At 33.4% G+C, this 21,911-nt stretch overlaps 2 protein-coding genes across 5 annotated transcripts; both read left to right on the forward strand.

The window, feature by feature from the left end:
* The first annotated feature begins 2,849 nt into the window (after positions 1 to 2,849).
* Positions 2,850 to 20,296, forward strand: LOC140808480 (probable serine/threonine-protein kinase PBL7). 4 transcript variants are annotated; one of them, XM_073165639.1, is made up of 6 exons: positions 2,850 to 3,075; positions 3,856 to 4,070; positions 6,040 to 6,229; positions 6,408 to 6,799; positions 10,460 to 10,559; positions 19,583 to 19,805. In XM_073165639.1, the coding sequence occupies exons 1-6, from the start codon at positions 2,985 to 2,987 to the stop codon at positions 19,597 to 19,599; spliced, it is 1,005 nt and encodes a 334-aa protein (XP_073021740.1). In that variant the 5' UTR covers positions 2,850 to 2,984; the 3' UTR covers positions 19,600 to 19,805. The 4 variants fall into 4 exon arrangements, with proteins under 4 accessions (XP_073021740.1, XP_073021737.1, XP_073021738.1 ...); XM_073165636.1 differs by lacking the exon at positions 10,460 to 10,559 and having other exon boundaries at positions 19,583 to 20,296; XM_073165637.1 differs by lacking the exon at positions 10,460 to 10,559 and having other exon boundaries at positions 3,892 to 4,070; positions 19,583 to 20,296.
* LOC140808481 (uncharacterized) lies at positions 16,197 to 17,619 on the forward strand. Its single transcript, XM_073165640.1, has 3 exons — positions 16,197 to 16,755; positions 16,842 to 16,960; positions 17,046 to 17,619. Exons 1-3 carry the CDS (start codon positions 16,422 to 16,424, stop codon positions 17,547 to 17,549), a joined length of 957 nt encoding a protein of 318 aa, XP_073021741.1. The 5' UTR covers positions 16,197 to 16,421; the 3' UTR covers positions 17,550 to 17,619.
* Positions 20,297 to 21,911: the final 1,615 nt, after the last annotated feature.

Below are 21,911 nucleotides of genomic sequence, written 5' to 3' on the forward strand. Positions count from 1 at the left end.
GATGCTTTCAACTGGTCAGTTGAACTGGTCTTCTGTTGGGCTGGTGAAATCAGTTGAACTGATTTCACTCTTTCAGTTGAACTGGTCAGCTGGGCTCTTCATCAGTTGAACACTTCATCAGCTGGCCGGGCTTCTGAAGGTCTTCTGCTGAACTGCTCATCAGCTGGACATTCAGTTGAACTAGTCTTTCAGTTGGCACTTCAGTTCTACTGTTTTCAGTTTACGCGATCAGTTGGACGTCTTCAGTTAGCATTCCTCGACAACTTTAGTTTTGGCTCGTAACTGATTATTTCAGTTCCAGCTTACTGCACACTAAGGTAGATTATTAGAAACAAAATAACAAGTTTTGTTAGCATCAAAATTAAGCAAAGATTGCGAACTTGAAAAATTAAGCAAAGATTATGAATGATAATATATTAATAATATCATAAAATATGAATCTCGTAGAAAAATTCAGAAATTTAGCTATAATAAGAAATTTAAAGATTTTAGTATAATTTTTTTTAAAAATATATATCATACAAATTTATAAATTAAATAAACAAAATTTGGTAGTATTGGAAACATCTACTAAGAATATTTAAGATTTAGGGGTAAGGGTCTAAAGTTAAACCCGACCATAGTTTTCAAAAACAGTGAAACCAACATCAGAACTAAAATCTTTTCTTGGCTTCAGTTCTAAAATCAACTCTCATAATATATAAATTTAAGGCAAAATTTTAAAAAATTAGTTTCATCGTATCACATATTTTATGACCATTTTATTTGATATTTAAAAATGGATAACAGAAGCAATTTTTAAAAAAAATTATATCTCAGAAAAATTTATACATTCAATACATAAAATTTGGTATTATGTGATCTTTTGATTTATAATTTTTAATTTTTATATATAATATATATATTTACTATTTATGAAATTTTAAGAAAAAATCAACAACAAAATAAGTGACATAAATATTGCATATAATTTGTCTATGATACAACTGTAAAACTTCAAAAACAAATGATTTCAAATGTTCAATACTACGACCTATTTGATATTAAAAAATGGATCATAGAAAACATATAATTTGAAATGTCCAATGGACATACATATACAATCACTAAGCACATAAAAATAAGAAGAGCTGGATGTATTACAGGTTAACGTTACTCATCTCTTTCCGACCGTTTGAATGACAGCTTATATAAGAAGAGCTGGAAGTACGTAAGAAAAACATCAACGCAATACATAATCATCAAGTTTTCAACAGTGTGATTATCTTCAAGCCTGAATACTTAAAGAGTTTGAGCGCAATCAAAGATCATATATGTATCACTCATTAAGCATGCACTCAACAGAAAGTTATCTGATCATTCAATGATCAAATTCGTGCTACTAAAACAAATTGTTTACTTACATCAATAATCTTTTGAGTTATTTGATTAATAGTGGTGTCTGGTGAACTGAGAGTTCTAAAAATCTAGAAGTGTAAAGTGGTCACTAAGAGCTCCAAAACAGGCAGTGTGAAGTCCTGATTGGAGTGGGTTGTTGCAAAAAGTTTTGCAAAGCTAAAGTCTTTTAGTAGAATCTTTCATACAGAGGAAGAAGGGGTAACGTATGAGTATTTTCCTCCGAACATCCATAAAATTCTTATGTCTTTACTTTTCACAAGTCTTTATATTTCGAACTATATCTTGTTGTTTAGATTGTCAACCGGTTAAAAATTTCATTAGAAATATTGAACAGTCTTCCGCACTTTTCACGTGGTTCATGAGAAAAAATTTCAACCGTCTAAAAACGATGGAAAACAAATTTTAAAAGCAAATATTTTTTTAAGAATTTATTCACCTCGTAATTGAAGGCTTAATGAAAAATATAAATTATGTACTTTTTAAAAATTTGTCATTAACTAATGTATATGAAAATTAATTTATCTATGATATATAATTGTAAAATTAAAGGTAAAAAAATTTTGTAGGAGGTTAAATAATATTTAAATTGAATATTAGAGGTTATATTTCATTATCGATATTATTATTTCATCAGTTTTGATAATATTTGATGAGTTAGTCACAAATATTTTAAATTAATAATTATTTGTCATTATTGTGCTTCACTTATATAAATTATGATTTATGCATTTATAAAATCCATAATTGAGTTGATTTTTAGGTTATTATACCTTAGGCAAAAATTTATGTGAGACGGTCTCACGGGTATTATTTGTGAGACGGATCTCTTATTTGGGTCACCCATAAAAAAGCATTACTTTTTATGCTAAGAGTATTACTTTTTATTGTGAATATGGGTATTGTTGACCCGTCTCACTAATTATGATCTGTGAGAGGGTCTCACATGAGACTCACTCTATACCTTATACATGGTGCTTAGATATATATTTTTTCAAAATTTGTTTCAGTTCAATTCGTTTTATATATTATGCTAATTAAAATTTATTATATAACATAAAATCAACATTTTGAATTTTAATTTGAGATCCTAAGGAAATGACAAAACCACATAAAAAGAAACAAATTTCATCATGTTCCAAAAGAGAAACCATAAAATTCAAGATAATGAAAAAATAGATGATTTCAGTAAAATGATGAGGAAACTTAGACAAAACAGTCACACAGAGATACCCAAAAACTAAAAATTAAACAAGAAAAAAATTTGATAACACTTTTTCATATTATGAATATTCAATAGAAAATGGTTTTTTCGATTTCACTCAATATAAGTATTTTATGTCACTTACTTATTACAATATTTATTCACCACGTGCGTTGCACGTGTTACTTGCTAGTATATATAAATGACTTCATAATCAGCCAGTGATAATAAATTGTGAAAGCTGTAAGAAATGGGCAAATGAAGGGGGTCTGGTACATTTTCAAATTTTACACAACTCTCCCCTCCGTCTTTCTTCCACTTTCCTTTCTCTTGTGTCATTCATTACACACAGTGGTAACAAAGAGTGGTGGGAAGATACTGAAAAATGGGTTGGTTCCTCTGTACGGGGAAATCATGGAAGAATGGGAAGAAGCCAGTGGAAATCAAGGAAGAAGATCAGTTCCCATCAAATTTAGGTGATTAGGAAATACAAAAGACGAATTTAAGAATTTTCATTTATGGGTTTTATTCTTTATTTTTCTGAGTGCCACTTTGACTTTGTTTCGCTTATCTTTTTAAATATTTGTGTGTGTTTTTTTTTTTTTTTGGGCGTTATGGTGCTTTAGTTCTGCATTTTTATGTGTAGTTTATATGTTGAGCAGAGAATATCTGGGTCTCATAAGCGTGCGGATAATTGACCTTGTGTTGTTCTACTGATCTTGGTTAATTTTTTGATGTAAATGCTTTGAAACGATCTGAATTCTTGGGTATATTTCAAACATTAAATCTTTGACGATTACATGGATTTTTTCTAGGTGGCACTTTGCATAAGAAGATACAAGGGATATCATTGACTAGTTTTAGATTGGGGTAATTTGTATTTCTCTCCCCTACACTTAAATGTTTTTCAACTGACAACGGTCAATACAGATTACCAGTGGCGGGCCTGGTTTTTTGAGGAGGTTTTCAATTGCATCGGAGTTTATGTTTTTATAAGATATTTACTTCCTTGATCTTGTTTGGTTTCTAATCAGAAAGTTTGAAGAGCTTATGAAGGTGAAATTCCACGGAATTATTGCTCCTCGTGATTTTTATCTTTTGATGTTAACAAAATGTACCATTTATTGATGTTTAATTGATGCTTAAATTGTAAAATATGCATTTTGTTCTGTGATTTTTTGGAAGTCTTTGTTAGTTAATGGTAGGAGAATGAAGTTCCATTTAGTCTCCGTGATTATTCATATTTCAAAATTCAGATGGCTTTGAATATAGCTTTTATATCCTCATTGCAGAAAAACTGAAACCAAATCCTGCTGAGGCTCCTAAAGATGGAGGATCTAGTCACATTGCTGCACATACATTTACATTTCGGGAGTTAGCGACCGCAACCAAGAATTTTAGGGCAGATTGTCTGTTGGGCGAAGGTGGATTTGGAAGAGTGTATAAGGGACGACTGGAGAGCACTAATCAGGTTTGTTCTCTCAATTATGAAAGCTGAGGTGTTGTATGGTCCTGCTTTCAACTCCATAGTGCTTGATAGTATTGTTTGAAATGTTATTTGTGTATAACTTTTGAAACATTATATTGTTCATGATGTGTGAAGAAGGTGAAAAAAATAATTTTTTTGTTTGCAAAAAGAAGAGAGAAAGTGTTTATTTTATAAAAATTATTTTTTGAATAGTTGATTGGGAAGTGCCCCCACAATCTTTTACTCCCACTCCACTCCATAAATTTTATTACCTTAATTGACGATGATATCCTTCACAAATATTATAGGTGTTGAAGGGGATAATTATTTGCAGAACAAAAATTGTTTTTCTCGTGCCATTCATTTGGACTACACATTTGTCATTCTCACTTGGCTCAACCTAGTAATCATGGATTGACTAGAACAAAATATAGGATTTGAAATTAAATTTTCAAAGTGAAAACTACATTTTAAAACAAAAGTTATCTCATATTGTATACAATATGATATGATCTCACCAACTTCTGAATGTATGCTACTTCCATAGCTGCCCTGAACCATGTAGGAAGGCCTCGTGTTTAGACTTGTTCTAAGAAGTTTCGATTTTGGCTCCTTGAAATTGTTTCCCACTATGTGACACTAGTTTTCACAGGACGCTAGAACTGACAAACGATGTTCTTCGATAAAATTTTCAACTTCTTGTTTTTGGTAGTTTTGGCCAAGGGTCCAATCTCAATCCATTTAGAGAACTATTCCCTTCTAACTCTAGTTTTCTTGGGAAGGCAAGCCGGCAACATTGTTCTTCCATAAGAATTTAAACATATTTTATCAATGATTGACAAGTATATCCATAGTCATTTACTGAAGCTTGTCTTGGCCTACACTGATAATTCTGCCAACTATTTCTTCAATTTCCTGGACGCTTGGTTGCACCACTTTTGAAGGATCCAAAAGAAAGGGAGACTTTGTGCGAAGATCGAGAAATGAATATGGCTAATGGTGATATTCTCACAGCGAACATTTTAACTTCGTAAATATTCCATGGAGGGGCCATGCTGTATATGTACTTAACTTTCTCGGGAGTAGCTTCAATCCTCTTTCTATACCATATGAACCCAAGAACTTTCCACTTCTCTTCCTGAATAGACATATACCAGGGTTCAACTTCAACCTATACATGTAACTTCTCAGCCTGAATACACCTTCTATGCCATATAACTTTGTTCCAGTTCTCATGCCATTTATTGTCTGCCAGTTGAAGGAGCGATTGTGATAAGGAGGCATATATGGCATAGCTTGCACTGCCGCTGTCCATAACAGCATCATCCTTTTCTATTATCTATTTTTCTTATATCGTGCAATTTGCAAATACCAATTTTTCTCATTCATCAACTTTCGGAATAATAATGTATTACTAAAGCTATCAAATCAATTAATAAATGTTATGTTATCATTAAATTTGTTTTTTTTACTCACACAAACACATAAACGGTTAATCAAAATCATTTATCTGTACCTAGAGAAATTGTGTACATTGTACTGAGGAAAAACTTGAATAAAAGTTTACGTTTATTTATAGCATGTATAGAAATGATTATAGCCAGAAAAATGAACGATAAAAGAATGAGACGAGTAGGCTGATGAATTGTATAAAGAAAAAGAAAGGAGAAAAGTTATATGGAAGTGTAATTGTTTAAGAAATTAATATACTTGCAGGGTTTCATTGTCAATTTAGAAACAAAAAAGTATGATGCAGCAGGAGTAATAATTTGTGGAGTGCAAAAAACTTTTCATGGTTGATTTGAAAACAAGGTAATGATTTGATTGGGAATTTTGAAAAAAATAAATGAGAGAATATTTTTAAAATATTGATAAAATTTAGAATTAAATTGAGTGAGAGTTTGGGAGCCCAGCTTCCAGCTTTCCGAATTCTGGTTTTATCCAATATGAATCCTATTTTGGGTTCATGCAGATTGTGGCGATAAAGCAACTTGATAGGAATGGTTTGCAAGGGAACCGTGAATTTCTTGTAGAAGTTTTGATGTTAAGTCTACTTCATCATTCGAACTTGGTAAACTTGATCGGATATTGTGCTGATGGTGATCAAAGGCTTTTGGTGTATGAATACATGCCATTAGGATCATTGGAAGATCATATACACGGTAATCTCTTTTGGATTCCAGATTGTTTACTTTTTTATTATCGAAGGATTGAAAAACAGTTGTTATTATCTTATTTGTTTTTTGCTCGTTTTTGCTACTGTTCTATTTAATCTAAATGATATGAATAAATAAATTATCTATGTTTTGTTCAAATAGTTTATGTTTGGATATTCCTCAGACCTTCCACCAGATAAAAAGCGTCTCGATTGGAATACAAGAATGAAAATAGCTGCTGGTGCGGCAAAAGGGTTGGAATATTTGCATGATAAAGCAAATCCACCTGTTATATATCGAGATTTAAAGTGTTCAAACATTTTACTTGACGAATGCTATCACCCCAAGCTATCTGATTTTGGTTTGGCCAAATTGGGACCCATTGGCGATAAGACCCATGTATCTACTAGAGTAATGGGAACTTATGGATATTGTGCACCCGAATATGCCATGACAGGACAGCTTACACTGAAATCTGATGTTTATAGTTTTGGTGTTGTCCTTCTAGAGATCATCACAGGAAGAAAGGCTATTGACAATTCAAGAGCTGCTGGTGAGCACAATTTGGTCGCTTGGGTAAGAGATTCTTCTACTTGTTTTCATAAAATAATTTCTTGTATGTCTGGTCTATGGTTTTGGTTGATTTTTTTTTTCATATGTGTGATAGAAAAAACTCATAGTGAAAGAGGTGACATATTATTATATATTCAAGAGAAAATGAGTAAAGATTAGAAGTGGTAAATTTAACTTAATATGATGCTGTTAAGCATGACTTGAGAGATTTAGTAATAACTAACATTTTGAAACTGTGATGGGGATGAGAGATTCATTTATGTTTCTCATGCTTGTCACTATATTTACTCTGATGTTAAGGTGCAATCCATGAAGAAATTATCGGTAAGTAGAGAGTAGAAAATAGAGGTTGATACATTATAACACAGAAGCAAACTTTTACTTGTTGACTAATAATCAATTACTATATATATTGAATCAGAGGATCCTAGATTATATTGCATATATACTGGTACCGGTATCATATCGAATACGATACCGATACAACGATACGACAAATTTGAAAATATAAGACACGATACAGCTGACTAGGAAAAAAATTATGAAAAAATATATAAATTATATATATATATATAATTTTAGTGTTAAAAATTAAAAATTATAGAGATATATATATATTTATATAAATATATTGTAGATATATATATACATATATATATTACAACTTCAAAGGATTGATTTAAAAAGAATTTTTGCCGAAACGTATCCTCGTTGTGTCCATGACGTATCGTAGTATATTCGAAGACATATCCGACCGGTCAAACTTTCGAAAGGTCAACGACACGGATTTTGCTGTATTCGACACGCATCGACATATTGTATCCGTATCGGTGTCCGATACTTCAGAAAAAAATTTGGAGTATCCGTGCTACATAGATTTTAGAGAAACCAATTGGGATTTCATTTGTGTTTTTCAACTTTACTTTTCTCGTCTTAAGAATTAAGTAGTTGAGAGTTTTTTCCACTGATGTATCGCACAAGTTATTTGACAAGAGTTGATAATTTGTAATCCATGTAACATTAACATAGGCTTTATATATTATAATTATTCTAACTGATATTTTACGAGGTAAAAACACATTTTGCACATGAAATTTATGTGCCATAATTGCTAAACTTATTGATTCATATAGCAGTGTAGAATTGTTTTATTCAGTTTAAATATGCCCATATCATGTACTGCTCCTTTAGGTTTAGCGGTGTTACACCATTAATTCTACCTTCTACTTATGTAAATTTGGATTGAATGATTTGATTTGGATGACGAATTTGAAGGAAAATGCATTTTAAATGAGTCCATCAACTAATAAGTTGAAATCCATTGTTGTGAATGAAAAAACAACTAAAAAAGCATTAAAGAATTTCAAATCAATGGATTTAAAAATCATCCAAACACATTGATTTGTATTTGAATTAAGGATATAATTTCTGTATTTACCCAATCCTCAATCCAAACGTTCCCTTAGAGATTTTTATAGTTTTCCTTAGCAATGTAGCACTCAGAGCTCCCAATTTCCTGTGATTTTAGAATACGTACATAATCACGTGCTTCCTTTGTAATTCACTATATTTGTCATTGTGAACTAGTTTATTGTCGGAGGCATAAATAGAGAAGGTGAAATTTTTAATATGCATTTGACATCTGTTGTAGTTATGAGGGGATGATATTAATCTAAATGGTGCAGCAAAATTATGTGTTCATGCACCACCAAGTTGAATATTTGATTTCTCTTTTTAGACCTACTTTAATAACTTATATTTTATATTTAAATGTGACGACCAAGTTAGCAACCGTTAAATACAATTGCTACAATCGTAGAGTTATATTGAAATTCTAATTTGAAACTAATTTTTCAATTTCCTTTTAGTCAAGACTCAAAGAACCTGTTAAACTTCTGATACATAAGTCTATGCACATAGTTACAACTACAGTATTAGATTCTAGATTATTGTGTCTATAATTGTAAATAGACATGTCTTGAGTCATTTGTATTTGGAGCGGATGCTTCACACAGTCCACACAGTGATTGGAATGATAGAAATATTGCATGCTTAATTTGTAATAACATTGGAGAACTATATCACATTTTATATGTTGGAAGATTTCCTAGGATAATTTATATTTATGTACATATTGTTTTAGAAGGATTTTAGGAGTTCATTGGTTAGTTTCCTTATTAGGAAGATTTGTTTCCGTTTTTGTCTAAAACTAGAGTCTATATATTAATGTACAACCACTATGCCTATAATATCCAAGAATTATTTCCCAATCCTTTGATTGTTTTCTGTCAATTTGGTATCAGAGCAAAATCAAAATCCCAGGGATTAAATTCGCTTCCGAAAATTGTTTAAGGCCGAGAGTTCCCAACCTTCTTCGCCCGAGACTCAACTTGTTTGAAACCCATCTGAAAATCATCCCATTCAGATCACTAAAATCCGACTCAATGGTGACAATTTCCTTCGATGGTCTCAAGCAGTTAGAATGCACATCAAGGGGAGAGAAGATCGACTATATTACAGGTTAAACAACAAAATCTGATGAAAAAAAACCCAGCCTATGCCACTTGGGATGCTGAAAACGCAATGGTGATGACTTGGTTGGTCAACTCCATGGCCGAAGAGATAAATGCAAATTATCTTTGCTATTTACATCAAGGAGTTGTGGGAAAATGTTTCGCAGATGTACTCAGATTTAGGGAATAAATCCCAAGTGTACAAATTAACCCTACGACTTGGGAAAATTCGCCAAGGTGAGAATTCTGTGACCACATATTTCAATTCACTTAAGAGAATGGCAAGATCTGGACTTATTCAATGATTACGAGTGGAAATCACCCGTTGAGTGCATACACTATAAAAAGATGGTCGATGTTGTCACGTCTTTAAGTTTCTTGCATGATTAAACATTGAATATGATGAAGCCCGTGGCCGAATTGTTGGGGCAAACCCTGTTCCATCCATTGGAGAAGGTTTTGCAGAGGTGCGGCGAGAAGAGAGCCGTAGACAGGTTATGCTCGGAAAAAAAACTGCTGGTAAAATAGAATCTGTCGAAGGATCGGCGTGGCCATTCCTGAAGCTCATGCTAGCCGTAAATCCTTCCAGAACCATCGTGTAGGAGACAAAACTGGCCGCAATTGTGAATATTGTGGAAAGTCTAACCATACACAAGAAACTTGCTAGAAACTGCACGGAAACCGCAAAATGGCAGGCTGAAGAAATAGAGTACTCCCACAGCAAAATGAGGCCGAGACACCCTCATTCAGCAAAGAGCAATTAAATCATCTTCTAAAATTGCTACAATCTTATTCAGCACGTAATGTTCCTGTCGGTTCGATTGCACAAACAGGTAGTAATCCGTTGGCGCTTTCCGTCCTTCAAAATATCATCCCTTGGGTCATAGATTCAGGGGCTTCAGACCATATGACAAGCGGTTCTCACTTATTTGACTCCTATATTCCATGTTCTAGAGTTGAAAAGATTAGTATAGCTGATGGCAGTTTTTCGTCCATTGCTGGCAAAGGACACATCAAAATTTCAGAACATATTACACTGAAATATGTTTTACATGTGCCGAAACTTGCCTATAATCTCCGTGGTGTCAGTAAAATATCTAAGGATTCTAATTGTTCAGCTTTCTTTCTTCCATCCATTTGTGTTTTTCAGGACCATAACTCGGGGAAGATGATTGGAACCGCTAGAGAAATGAATGGGCTGTACTACTTCGATGAAACTGCTTGCTGGAAAACAAAGGCTCATGCATTAGGTAGCTTTAGTTCCCCTTTTGTTAATGATCAAGTGATGCTATGGCATAGACGATTACGACATCCTAGTTTTCTGTACCTTAAAACACTTATTTCCTGCATTATTTAAAGAAATTAATTATTCAACACTTTATTGTGAAGCTCGTCATTTTGCTAAAATCATTGTGTTTCCTTTCAAGTAAAACCCTATTTTGTCTCGAAACCATTTTACTTGATTCATAGTGATGTTCGGGGACCATCAAAGGTTAAAACACTCTCCTTTACTGATGACCACACAATAATATGCTTGATTTATTTATTGGGAAAAAAGTCTAAGGTTGAACAAAGATTTAAAGATTTCCTTGTCATGATTGAAAATCAATTTCAAACTAAGATTGACATTTTAAGATATGATAATGGCACTGAATATTTCAATCAACATTTGAAACTTTTCTTCTAGAAAAAGTAATCATTCACCAATCAACTTGTTGAGATACACCACAACAAAATGGCATTGCTAAAAGAAAAAACATACATTTACTTGAGGTTGCTTGAGCCATTATGTTTTCATTGAATGTTTCAAAATATCTTTGGGGGAATGCTCTTTTAGCTGCATGTTACTTGATAAATCGAATGCCATCTCGAATTTTGAAATTCGATACACATTTGCATACCTTAAAAAGTTATTTTCCTACCTCACGTATTACTACAAACCTCCCTTTAAAATTTTTCGTTATACCTAATTTTTACCAGTCCAAACTTGATTCAAAATCTGAAAAATGTGTTTCCTCGGCTATGCTTCTAACAAGAAAGGGTATAAATGATTTAACCCTGTCACAAATTTTATTTTTGGAGAGCATGGATGTCGGACTTCTGGAGGATGAGTCATTTTTTCCGACAAATTATCTTCACGGGGAGAAAATAATGGTCCTGTTCCAGAAATTATACCAAAGGCTTATTATCCCGTAATTGATTCCGATAAACACTATGTGGAAAAAACTATTGGCTGTACGGAAACAAAAAGCAATATAACGTACAGGAACTTCAAGTCTACACCAGAAGGCAGTTCCTCAAAAATGCTACTGCCCTATTCATTTCTCAAGCAAATGATCAATCAAACTTGCCGAATGATGGTTCTACAAATCAGGGTAATATTCCTTCCACTCCATCATTTGATATATCTCTCTCTCTGATCTTTGATATTCCTATTGCACTTAGGAAAGAAACTCGAGCATGCACTAACCATCCCATTGCCAAGTTTCTATCTTATGAAAAATACTCAAAGACTCATAAAGCATTTGTGTCTTAAGATTTCTGACATGTCTGTTCCAAAAACTGTCCATGAAAGCATCAAGTGATCCGAAACTGGAAATTAGCAGTGATGGAAGAAATGAATGCTCTTAGGAGAAACTACACTTGGACTGTGGTTGACCTACCGAAAGACTAAAAGGTAGTTGGGTGAAAATGGGTGTTTACGGTAAAGTGTTAATTTGATGAAAGTGTTGAGAGATACAAGGCGTGACAGACTTGTACCTAAAGGATTTACTCAAACTCATGGTATAGAATACCAATAGACTTTTTACCCTGTAGCTAAGATTAACTCTATCAGAATACTTTTGTCTCTTGCAATCATCTTCAACTGGCCACTTCATCACTTTGATGTCAAAACGCGTTCCTAAATAGAGATTTACAAGAAGAAGTATACAAGGACTTACCTACGGGTTTTGATGAAAGGTTTGAAAAGATAAAGTGTGCAAGTTGAAGAAAGCCCTGTATGGGCTAAAGCAGACCCCTAGAGCTTGGTTCGAGCGATTTGGGAATGCAGTGATCACACTTTATTTTTCAACATTCGACCAAAGCCTAATTGTCTACGTTGATGACGTTATAATGACAGGAGAGCATTATCTTGAGATAAACAGCTTGAAGAAACAACTTGTAGTTGAATTCGATATCAAGGACCGTGGAAAGCTGAAATATTTTCTCGGGATGGAATTCGCCACATCGAAGAAGGGGATTTTCATCATCCAACGTAAGTATGTTCTTGACTTACTCAAAGAAACAAGGATGACTAGGTTGTAAGGCAACAAATACTCCCAACGTAACCTAATGTCAAGTTGAAAGTTGCTTCACCTAATGAAGTGGTGGACTGAGAACGTTAGCTTTTTTAGTAATTGTTGTGAGTCAGTTCATGCATTCACTTGGACATACTCATTTCGAAGCTGTATTCACAATCTTGAGATATCTCAAAGAGACACTTGGGAAATGACTTTTTCGAAAATAGAGGGCACCTTCAAGTGGAAGCCTATACAGATGCAGATTGGGCATGCAATGTAAATTATAGAAGACTACCTCAGGATATTACACCTTTGTTGGAGGTAATCTGGTTACTTGGAGAGAAAAAAACAGAGTGTTGTTGCAAGGAGTAGTGGTGAAGCAGAATTTTGGTCTGTTGCACATGGGTTTTGCGAAATGTTGTGGATAAAGAGGTTTTTGGAAGAGTTGAACGTTATTATGCCCTCACCAATTAAAGTCTATTGTGACAACAAAACGGCTACTTCTATAGCTCATAATCCAGTTCTACATGACAGAACAAAACATGTAGAAGTGGATATGCATTTTATCAAGGAAAAAACTGACAATGGTGTATCATGCATGCCTTGTATACCTACTACAAGTCAAGTAGCTGATCTACTATAACGGACTGGTTTATACGGTTGAGTTTGATCAATAATATCTGATACAATTTTAAAAAAATCAATAAATTTATCAAAATGCAACACTTTTTTCATCAAAATACGTCACTTCTGCTACTAAAAAACAAAATAAACTAATTTATAGAAGACGCAAACACAATATTGCAAAGCTATGTTGTATGGATACGGATATCGTATCGAATATGATATGGAAACAACGATTCGAAAAATTTTGAAAATAAAAGACACAATACGGCTAGTATACAACAACTATTAACACATATATAAATATTATATATATATATATATATATATTTAAATTTGGTATTAAAATTGTAGAGATATATATATTTCTATAAATATAATGTAGAAATATAGATACATATTTGTGTAAATATACATAATCTAAAACTTCAGGGCAGTGATTTAAAAAGAAAAAGTCATTTTTACCGAAACGTTTCACCGCCGTGTCCGTTACGAATCCTAGCAGTGTCCAAGACGTATCGGACTTGTCAAACCTGCAAAAAATGAACGACATGGATTTTTCCGTATCCGAGACGCGTACCCGCATGTCGTATCCGTGTTCGATATTTCAGAATTCTTTTTAGGACTACATAGTTTCAAAGTATGGCAATAAATTTTTAAAATTTTAAAATAATCATAATTTACAATCGAATATTAGATTCTATGTGGAAACTCAATGGACAGGCGCAGCTGACCCAGGCGCACGACATTAAACAAGCGCGCGCCTCTGCAGAAAGGCGCGCGCCTGTGCTCTATTGTATTATATGATGCGATTCAATATATATAACTCAAGCCCAATAAAATTTAAAGCCCAATAACAAACAAATCCCTGTTTAATGTTTTAAAAAGCCTTACAATCTGCATGTGCGTTCTTTTCCTTCGCCGTCTGTGAAATTATTTCTGTGTATGTGCAGCGGCCTTTCTCTATGTCTCAAACTCTCTATTCTAGTGTGCTTCATCATCAGTGCTAGTTTGCTTCTTCAAAAACTGTGAGTATTTAAGAGTTGGCTTTGTTCCTTGTGGATTACAATATAGGATTTATTGTATATGGATCACCTGTCCGTGCTAGTTTGCTTTTTCAAAATCTGTGAGTATTTAAGAGTTGGTTTTGTGGATTTCAGTATAGGATTTATTGTATATGGAGTTCGGACGTGATTAGGAAAAGAATTCACGTGAGTTTCTTGATGTCTTACTGTTGCTGTGATTAGAAAAAGAATTATTGTCTTCCTTTTATTGTAGTTTACTTTTATTATTAGCATCATTTACAAATCATAAGCCAAACACAGTGTCTCAAGTATGTTACTGTTGCTTGATTTCAAAATTGGTTTATTACTTTATTACTTTCATTGCTTATCGGATTAATTAATATATTGTATTTCGTCAATATATTTATATTTTATACTTTTTATTTATATTTTTAATTTTGTATTTCAAACTCAGCAACTTACTGCAGAATTCTAGAATAAAACCTGTTTTTACAGATAAAAATGTCGAATTCTGAATCGCAAGCCCTTCGAAAAGATCCAGAATGGAATTATGCAACACTAAAAGACCCCCAAAATGCCAATAAAGTGAAGTGCAATTTTTGTGGGAAAACAACTAATGGTGGGATTTATCGACATAAACATCTTTTCGGAGGCAATAGGAATACGAAAACTTGCTCAAAATGTCCAGAGCACGTGAAAGAAGAAATAAGTTCTTATATGTCCAAAAAAAAGAACTGAAAAATCAAATGGATGCGATTCCTCACTTTGATGAAGTTGCAGAACAACAAGAATATTTGGATTTGGAAGTTGAAGAAGATGTACCGGCAAAAGAGAAACGACCTAAATCAGTCTTGCACCTGATTTTCCTGGGAATAAACTAAAACAAGCTGGTCCAATAGATTTATATTTCCGACAAGATGTTGATGAGACTGTACCGCAAGGAAAGAAAAAAGATGCAAAGACAACGAAGTTGTATAATGAAAATAAGAAGAAATTGAGAGAGAAGGTTGTGCAAAAGTTCGCTAGATGGATGAATGATGCATGTATTCCTTTAACGTCGTGAATTATGATAGTTTTAAACCATTTAGTGAAGCTGTTGGACAATTTGGTTGTGGAATGAAGCCCTCTGCTTATCATGAAGTTAGAGTTCCATGCTTAAAAAATGAGTTAGAACAGACAAAATTGATGTTGAAAGAATACATGAATGACCATGTTAAATATGGATGCACTTTGATAGCAGATGGGTGGACTGATAGAAAAAATAGGACATTGATTAATTATTGCGGAGTTTAAACATTTATTTATTGCGGATGTGGTTAGGGACTGGAAGTTTGTATGTTGTTGATTGAAGATTTCAGTTTTTTATAATTTTCTATTTGTACTCTAGTTCGTAGGATTACTATCCTTCATTCCTTTGTAATCCAATTTCTTATTCTAATGGAATAGTTTCGTATCAAAAATAAAAAAAAAATCTCACACGGGTGCAAAATTGTTTGATTTGTTCAACAAATATGTGCAACAAATTGGGGCAAAGAATGTGGTTCAAATTATTACTGATGGTGCAAGCGCAAATGTTTTAGCTGATATGGTTTTAACTTTAATTTTTTATATTAGTTATATCACTTTATATAAATTATAATATTATTTAAATTAAAGTTGTAACTTCTAATGTGTAATTTCTATATTGTATTTAAATTTTAGTGAACATGACGTCATTTGGAAGCACAATATCCTCACTTATATTGGTCTCCATGCACTGCTCATTATTTAGATTTGATGTTTTTTGTAAACTTCCTCACGTGAAGAAGGTATATGAAAAAGCAATAATGGTTAATGTATATATATATATATATATATAACAGGCCCCAGTCTTAAACATGATGAGAGAATTCACAAGGCAGAAATATATGGTCAGAGATGGAAAAACTCGTTTTGCAACTGTTTTTTTGACTTTAAACCGGTTTCAAAATCACAAAGTGAGTTTGAGAAAAATGTTTGCATTTGAGAAACGGACCACTAGTAGATTTGCAAAGGAGGCACCAGGTAAGCGGGCACCAGAGGTTATACTAATGTCTTCGTTTTGGATCATGATCGTTTATGCTGTTAAAGTGGGTGGTCATGTGGTGAAAGTTCTTCGATTGGTTGATGGGAAAAAATCTCCAATGGCTATATTTATGAGGCAATGAATCGGGCTAAAGAAGCTATTGTTGCCTCATTTGATAACAAAAAGGATGAATATAAAGACATTTTTGCTATAATTGATCATAGGTGGACGATACAACTTCATCGACCTTTACATCCTGCTGGGCATTTCTTAAACCCGGAGTTCTTCTACTCGAATTGTAATATAGAAAATGATAATGAAGTTGTGACGGGTTTGTGTAAATGTATCGCTAGGATGTGTGAAACCGAAAAGTTACAGGATAAGATCATGGACCAATTGCCAATGTACAAAAGGGTCGAAGGACTTTTTGGGATGCCAATGACAGTCAGACAAAGAAACAAAAAATCACCAGGTAATCAATATTTTATTTTTGTTATATGATAATTGATATGTAATAGTTTTAATGTTCAATTTTTTGTTTTGTTTCAAAATTACCAGCGGAATGGTGGTTGGCTTATGGGTGTTCGACACCCGAATTGCAAGTGTTTGCGGTGAAAGTTCTTAGCCTTACTTGTAACTCATCTGCTTGTGAACGAAATTGGAGTGTGTTTGAACATGTGAGTAATAAGTATTAGTCTTTAATGAAATATTAAATAAATTTATTATTTAAAGCTAAAATTAATTTGTATCAATTTTGTGGAGCTTCATTCCAAAAGAAGAAATAGATTGGAGCAAAAACAATTGAATGATTTGGTTTACATAAATTATAATAGGGCTTTGAGGCGACGATATGATATGCGTGATACGATTGATCCTATTTCTTTGGCTGGTATCGATGATAGTAATAAATGGTTGATGGGAGAATTAAATAATAATAGTGGTGACGAAAATGATCTCGTATTTGATGATGATAGTTTGACTTGGGGTGAAGTTGGACGAGCTTCTGGGGTTGATGAAGATGCCTATAATTTTAGATCGCGGGGCACATCCTCTACAAAAGAAGCAGCGGATAGTACGAGTACATTAAATACGTATAAAAGAAGATCTACTATCAATCGTTCTAACAATGAAGAGGATGAAGATATTGACTTTGGCGAAAACGATGAGGAATCTGAAGGATACAAATCTGGAGCTTCAGCTTCTGGAGATGATGATGATGATATAGTTGGGGAGGATGAAGATGAATTTGATGATTTAGATTTTTGAAGTTTTTTCCTTAATATATTATTATGCAGTTACGACTTACTAATGAATTTTAGATGATCGGAGTTTGTTTTTTTTGTTATGATTTATGCTAGATTATCTGCTAATGAATTTTTAATTATATTTTTTTTATCTTTGTCAAAGTATTTAATTTAAATCGTATAAAATATTTTATATATGTTGAATTTTAAAATTTGTGTCAAATGCGCTTTACTTCGATAAAGCATACGCTTCGCCTTGCGCCTCTCGCCTCAGGCCCCAAGACACTATTGCGCTTTAGTGCGTCTTGCGCCCCAAATAACTATGACTATAATGACATAATTAAAGAAAATATACCTTCAGTGAGAACAAATGGAAAAAATCCAAGGAAAATGACAAAAAAAAGATAATTCTGCAGTTCAAACTTCACAACCTCAAATTAATTAAATCTAACAAATTTAAATAAAATTCGTGTATGTGTAGCTGCTGAATGTGTGGGTGTTTGTGAGAACAAGGGTCAAAATATAACTAGGAGTAGAACTTTAGGACTAAAATGTATTATTACTGAAAACCCCAAGGACTAAATTTTATTTTAACCTGAATTTCGTTCGGTTCGGTTATTTCAGATTTTTATCTACAAAAACCGAATTGAAAAACCGAAATTTTCAATAATTATATCCATAAACGAAACGACAAACCGATCCAGAAAACCTATTTTACTATTTCGGTTGGTTTTTTCAGTTATATCGGTTTTTTCAGTTATATCCAAATAATGAACACCTGTAGGCTTCCGCGAGTGCTTTACCTATAATTTCTGAATTCTGACTTGAATTTGATTTTCCCCTATCTACCAGTAGGCATTCGAACTAATTTTCTTTCCGCTGCTTATAAGCTATTATAAATAACGAAGAAGGAATCAAATCTAATTTTGAGCTGAGGCCTTATGTTGATACTAGTAGAGTGCAACAGATTTTTTGTAATTCTAGTGATATTCCTTGACTAAATCTGCAGTCTGCTGAAAATCTTAGCAAAATCTGACACCTTTGTTTACTTACAAAATTTTCTATATTGCTGATGTGGCGTCGTATGTGGGTCGTCCACATGTGTAACCAACAACTATGGAAATCCTCTCTGCCACTTTCTTGTCTCTGATTTCTCTTTTTCTTTACTGGTTCTCACCCCTCCAGCTCATTTTACCTCGATTGTCTTTACCGTAAACTCCTCATGCCGCGTTAACTTCTCTTCGCTGTTGATATTGAATTCTTCCGGTAAAGCAAATTTCTGGGGCCTTACAACCATTTAGATCTGTAGTGGAGAAGTTGGCTATTCAGAATCTAGGTCCGGATTCTTGTTAATTAGATAAGGCTTATGCATGTGAAAATGAATGCATTTCATGGCACCAATTGTGGTAGTAGTAGTGTGTCTTTATATGCAATTTTTGAAGGAATCATAATGGTGCCATTTGGTTAAGTTTTCTGATTTGATTGATTTTAAAAGTTATGAAACAGAGTTTAGTGGTACTTTTTTAACGGAATGCTGAAGTTATGTTGCGTTATAATGATATAGCTCTAATAATTATTCGAAAATTGATTGTGTTAATTATTATATTTTGAAGAGCTGATTTGAATTTTTGGGGAAAAAAATCTGCAAAACTTCTATTTTTTTCGCCAATCAAGTAGTTAGGCTTTTGAGTGGGGAAAAGCCTGACTAAACGCCGCCAATAATTTATGTAACTCCTGCAGGACCAAAAGATGTAGATTTTGAATTAGTGTCTGTTAACCTTCCGACAAATGAAGATTCAAAGAATTGGTTATTCTTTCAACAGTCCTTAGAATATATGCAAATACATATTAATGATAGTTCTACTGCGCCACTATCTCTTTAGCATCATAAGTAGAAATATATCGAAGTGTTTGTATTTGTGCGAAGAAGCTTAAGATCGAGTCACTAAAGTTCACCATCTAAAAATGTGAGGCTAATGAAAATTTCTCGTACTGCACCTTTTTGGCAACTTAAAACTCACAAACATTAACATTATGCTATCTTACACTTTACAGGCTCGACCTTTGTTTAAAGATCGTAGAAAGTTTTCACAGATGGCCGATCCTGTGCTCCAAGGGCAATACCCAGCTAGAGGCTTGTATCAAGCTCTAGCCATTGCTGCAATGTGTGTTCAGGAGCAACCAAACATGCGACCTCTCATGGCTGATGTGGTTACAGCTCTAACATATCTTGCTTCCCAGAAGTACAACCCTGAAACGCAGCCAGCACAGAAAACAGGCTCGGGTTCCTCCACGCCAAGAATTCGAAGGGAACAGCGATAGCATCAGTAGACAGAAATACTGCCAAACGAGCACCCTGCCATACGTGGAGACATGATGGTATTGCCCTAAACCTTTTAACTCTACATGAAGTTTTCTTAGGATGTAGGAAGGTACGCCATTCATTGGCTGCACCAAGATCCTGGCCGTTGCGAGATTTTGTCGCCCCAAAGTCAGGAAAAAAGGTTCTTTTTCCATTATCACCATATTCTTACTTCTATTCTTATCAAGTAAGAAGGGGAAATGAAGTGACATGTCAAATATGTGAACATTTTCTTTATTTAATTTGTGCATGGTAGGTTTTCCTTTGCCTTCTTGGCCATTTTACTGATGTGTACAACTCAGACCTTGACCGTTGACGTCACTTAATGTTTGTATTCATTGCTATAAACGGCATATTGCTTCTAGTGAGTGGCAAATTTTGAAGGTGCCTGTGCACATTTGCTATTTGATACATTTGTTATTATTATTATTATTATTAAATATAACACGCAACATTTGCTATGGTCCATCGGGAAGTTCTATGCTAAACTGAATGTGTATCAGTTGAATCTTCACCAAATTTATGGTAGATGCTAAGCCTGATCCATTGGTCATGTTGAATTAGTGCAAGTGTTTTTTGTCACATTAAATCATAGGACTAGCAATCCTTGCAAGGTTACTGTTATTGTCATTTCGAATTTAATTTAATTATAATGGTAGAAATATTGATCTGAAAATTCATTCTTGATAAAGTGGCCATTCGCCAATTTGACCTTATATATGGTTTAAAGCATTATTGCTACGGTTACTGTCATTTCTCATTTAATGTAAGATTGCCTGTACTAAAGTAATAGAAGAGATACGTGTGTAGTATTTATTTTTCAAGTAAACTAATATTTTACTCGTGTGTTGTGCATGATGTTATTTTATGTAAAAATTATAAAAAGTTATTATATAAAATATTTATATCATTTGAGATAACACTTAAATATTTATAACAATTTTTTGTCTTTAATTGACTTCTTTATCTTGACTGAATCATGAGTTAAAAACAACTTATAACTTATGAGCTCTTGTTATTTGTTTAGTAAAAAAAAAATTAAAACAACTTATAAGCTGTCAAAATAAGCTGTTTGACGATTTATAATGTAAGGTCTAGGAAATATAAATATACGTAACTTGAATGCATGTAATATATGGTTTTATTTAAATTATGTGTTTATTTATTTTTATATGCATTTAATGCATAATTATTGCATGGCTAGGATTAATTTCATGATATTTTAAAGTTTCACGCGCTAGGTTTCTAGATGCATTTCGTGCTCGAACAAGGAACAAAGACCGATGATAATTAAGCAAACAAATTTTATTGAATAATTAATTGTAATTATTTAATATGAGCTGTTTTAAGTATGATTTTTGAAAATGGGCCTTGGATGAGTATTTTTACCCGTCAGGTTATATTTTTAACCAGTACGCAAATTTTAACGATTCACATGACTTTTTGAGGGCTTAGACAATATTTTCAAAACGTATCAAAACGAAATATTTTTCGAGAACATTTTCGGGCTTTTTGAGTTTGTTTTGATACTTAATGGCCTCAAAATCCCTTTTAATCATTTTAAAATGCCGATTAAGCCAATTAATGCATGTTTTGATTATTTAAATACTACATTAAACAAACCCTAACCCTACCTAAACCCTTGGCCGCCCTTCCCCTCCCCTCCATCAGCAGCCTCTCTCACGTAACTCAGCAGCAGGCCCATCGGTTTCCTCCATATTTCTTTCAAGAAAGTTCCCTTCCCGCTCCTCCAGTGCTTCCCCGACGTGCGTTTCTTCGAGTTTGTGAGTCTATAATGATCAAGACACACTTGAATTTTCGTTTTCTCCTCATACACGTCATAATTATGCTGAATTTTAAGTATTTGCATGAAAAATTTATGATCCACCTTGTGTATGCATTTTTATATGAGTTTGACATGGCTGCTATTTTTGGTGCGTTCTAAGGGCTGTTCAAGGCCTTAATATTGTGTCATGTGGCTGGTGTCGAGTTGTAGTGGAGTTAAGTAAGGGGCCGTTCGAT

The sequence above is a fragment of the Primulina eburnea genome, chromosome 12 (genome assembly GCF_022965805.1).
Source record: "Primulina eburnea isolate SZY01 chromosome 12, ASM2296580v1, whole genome shotgun sequence".
NCBI lineage: Eukaryota > Viridiplantae > Streptophyta > Magnoliopsida > Lamiales > Gesneriaceae > Primulina > Primulina eburnea.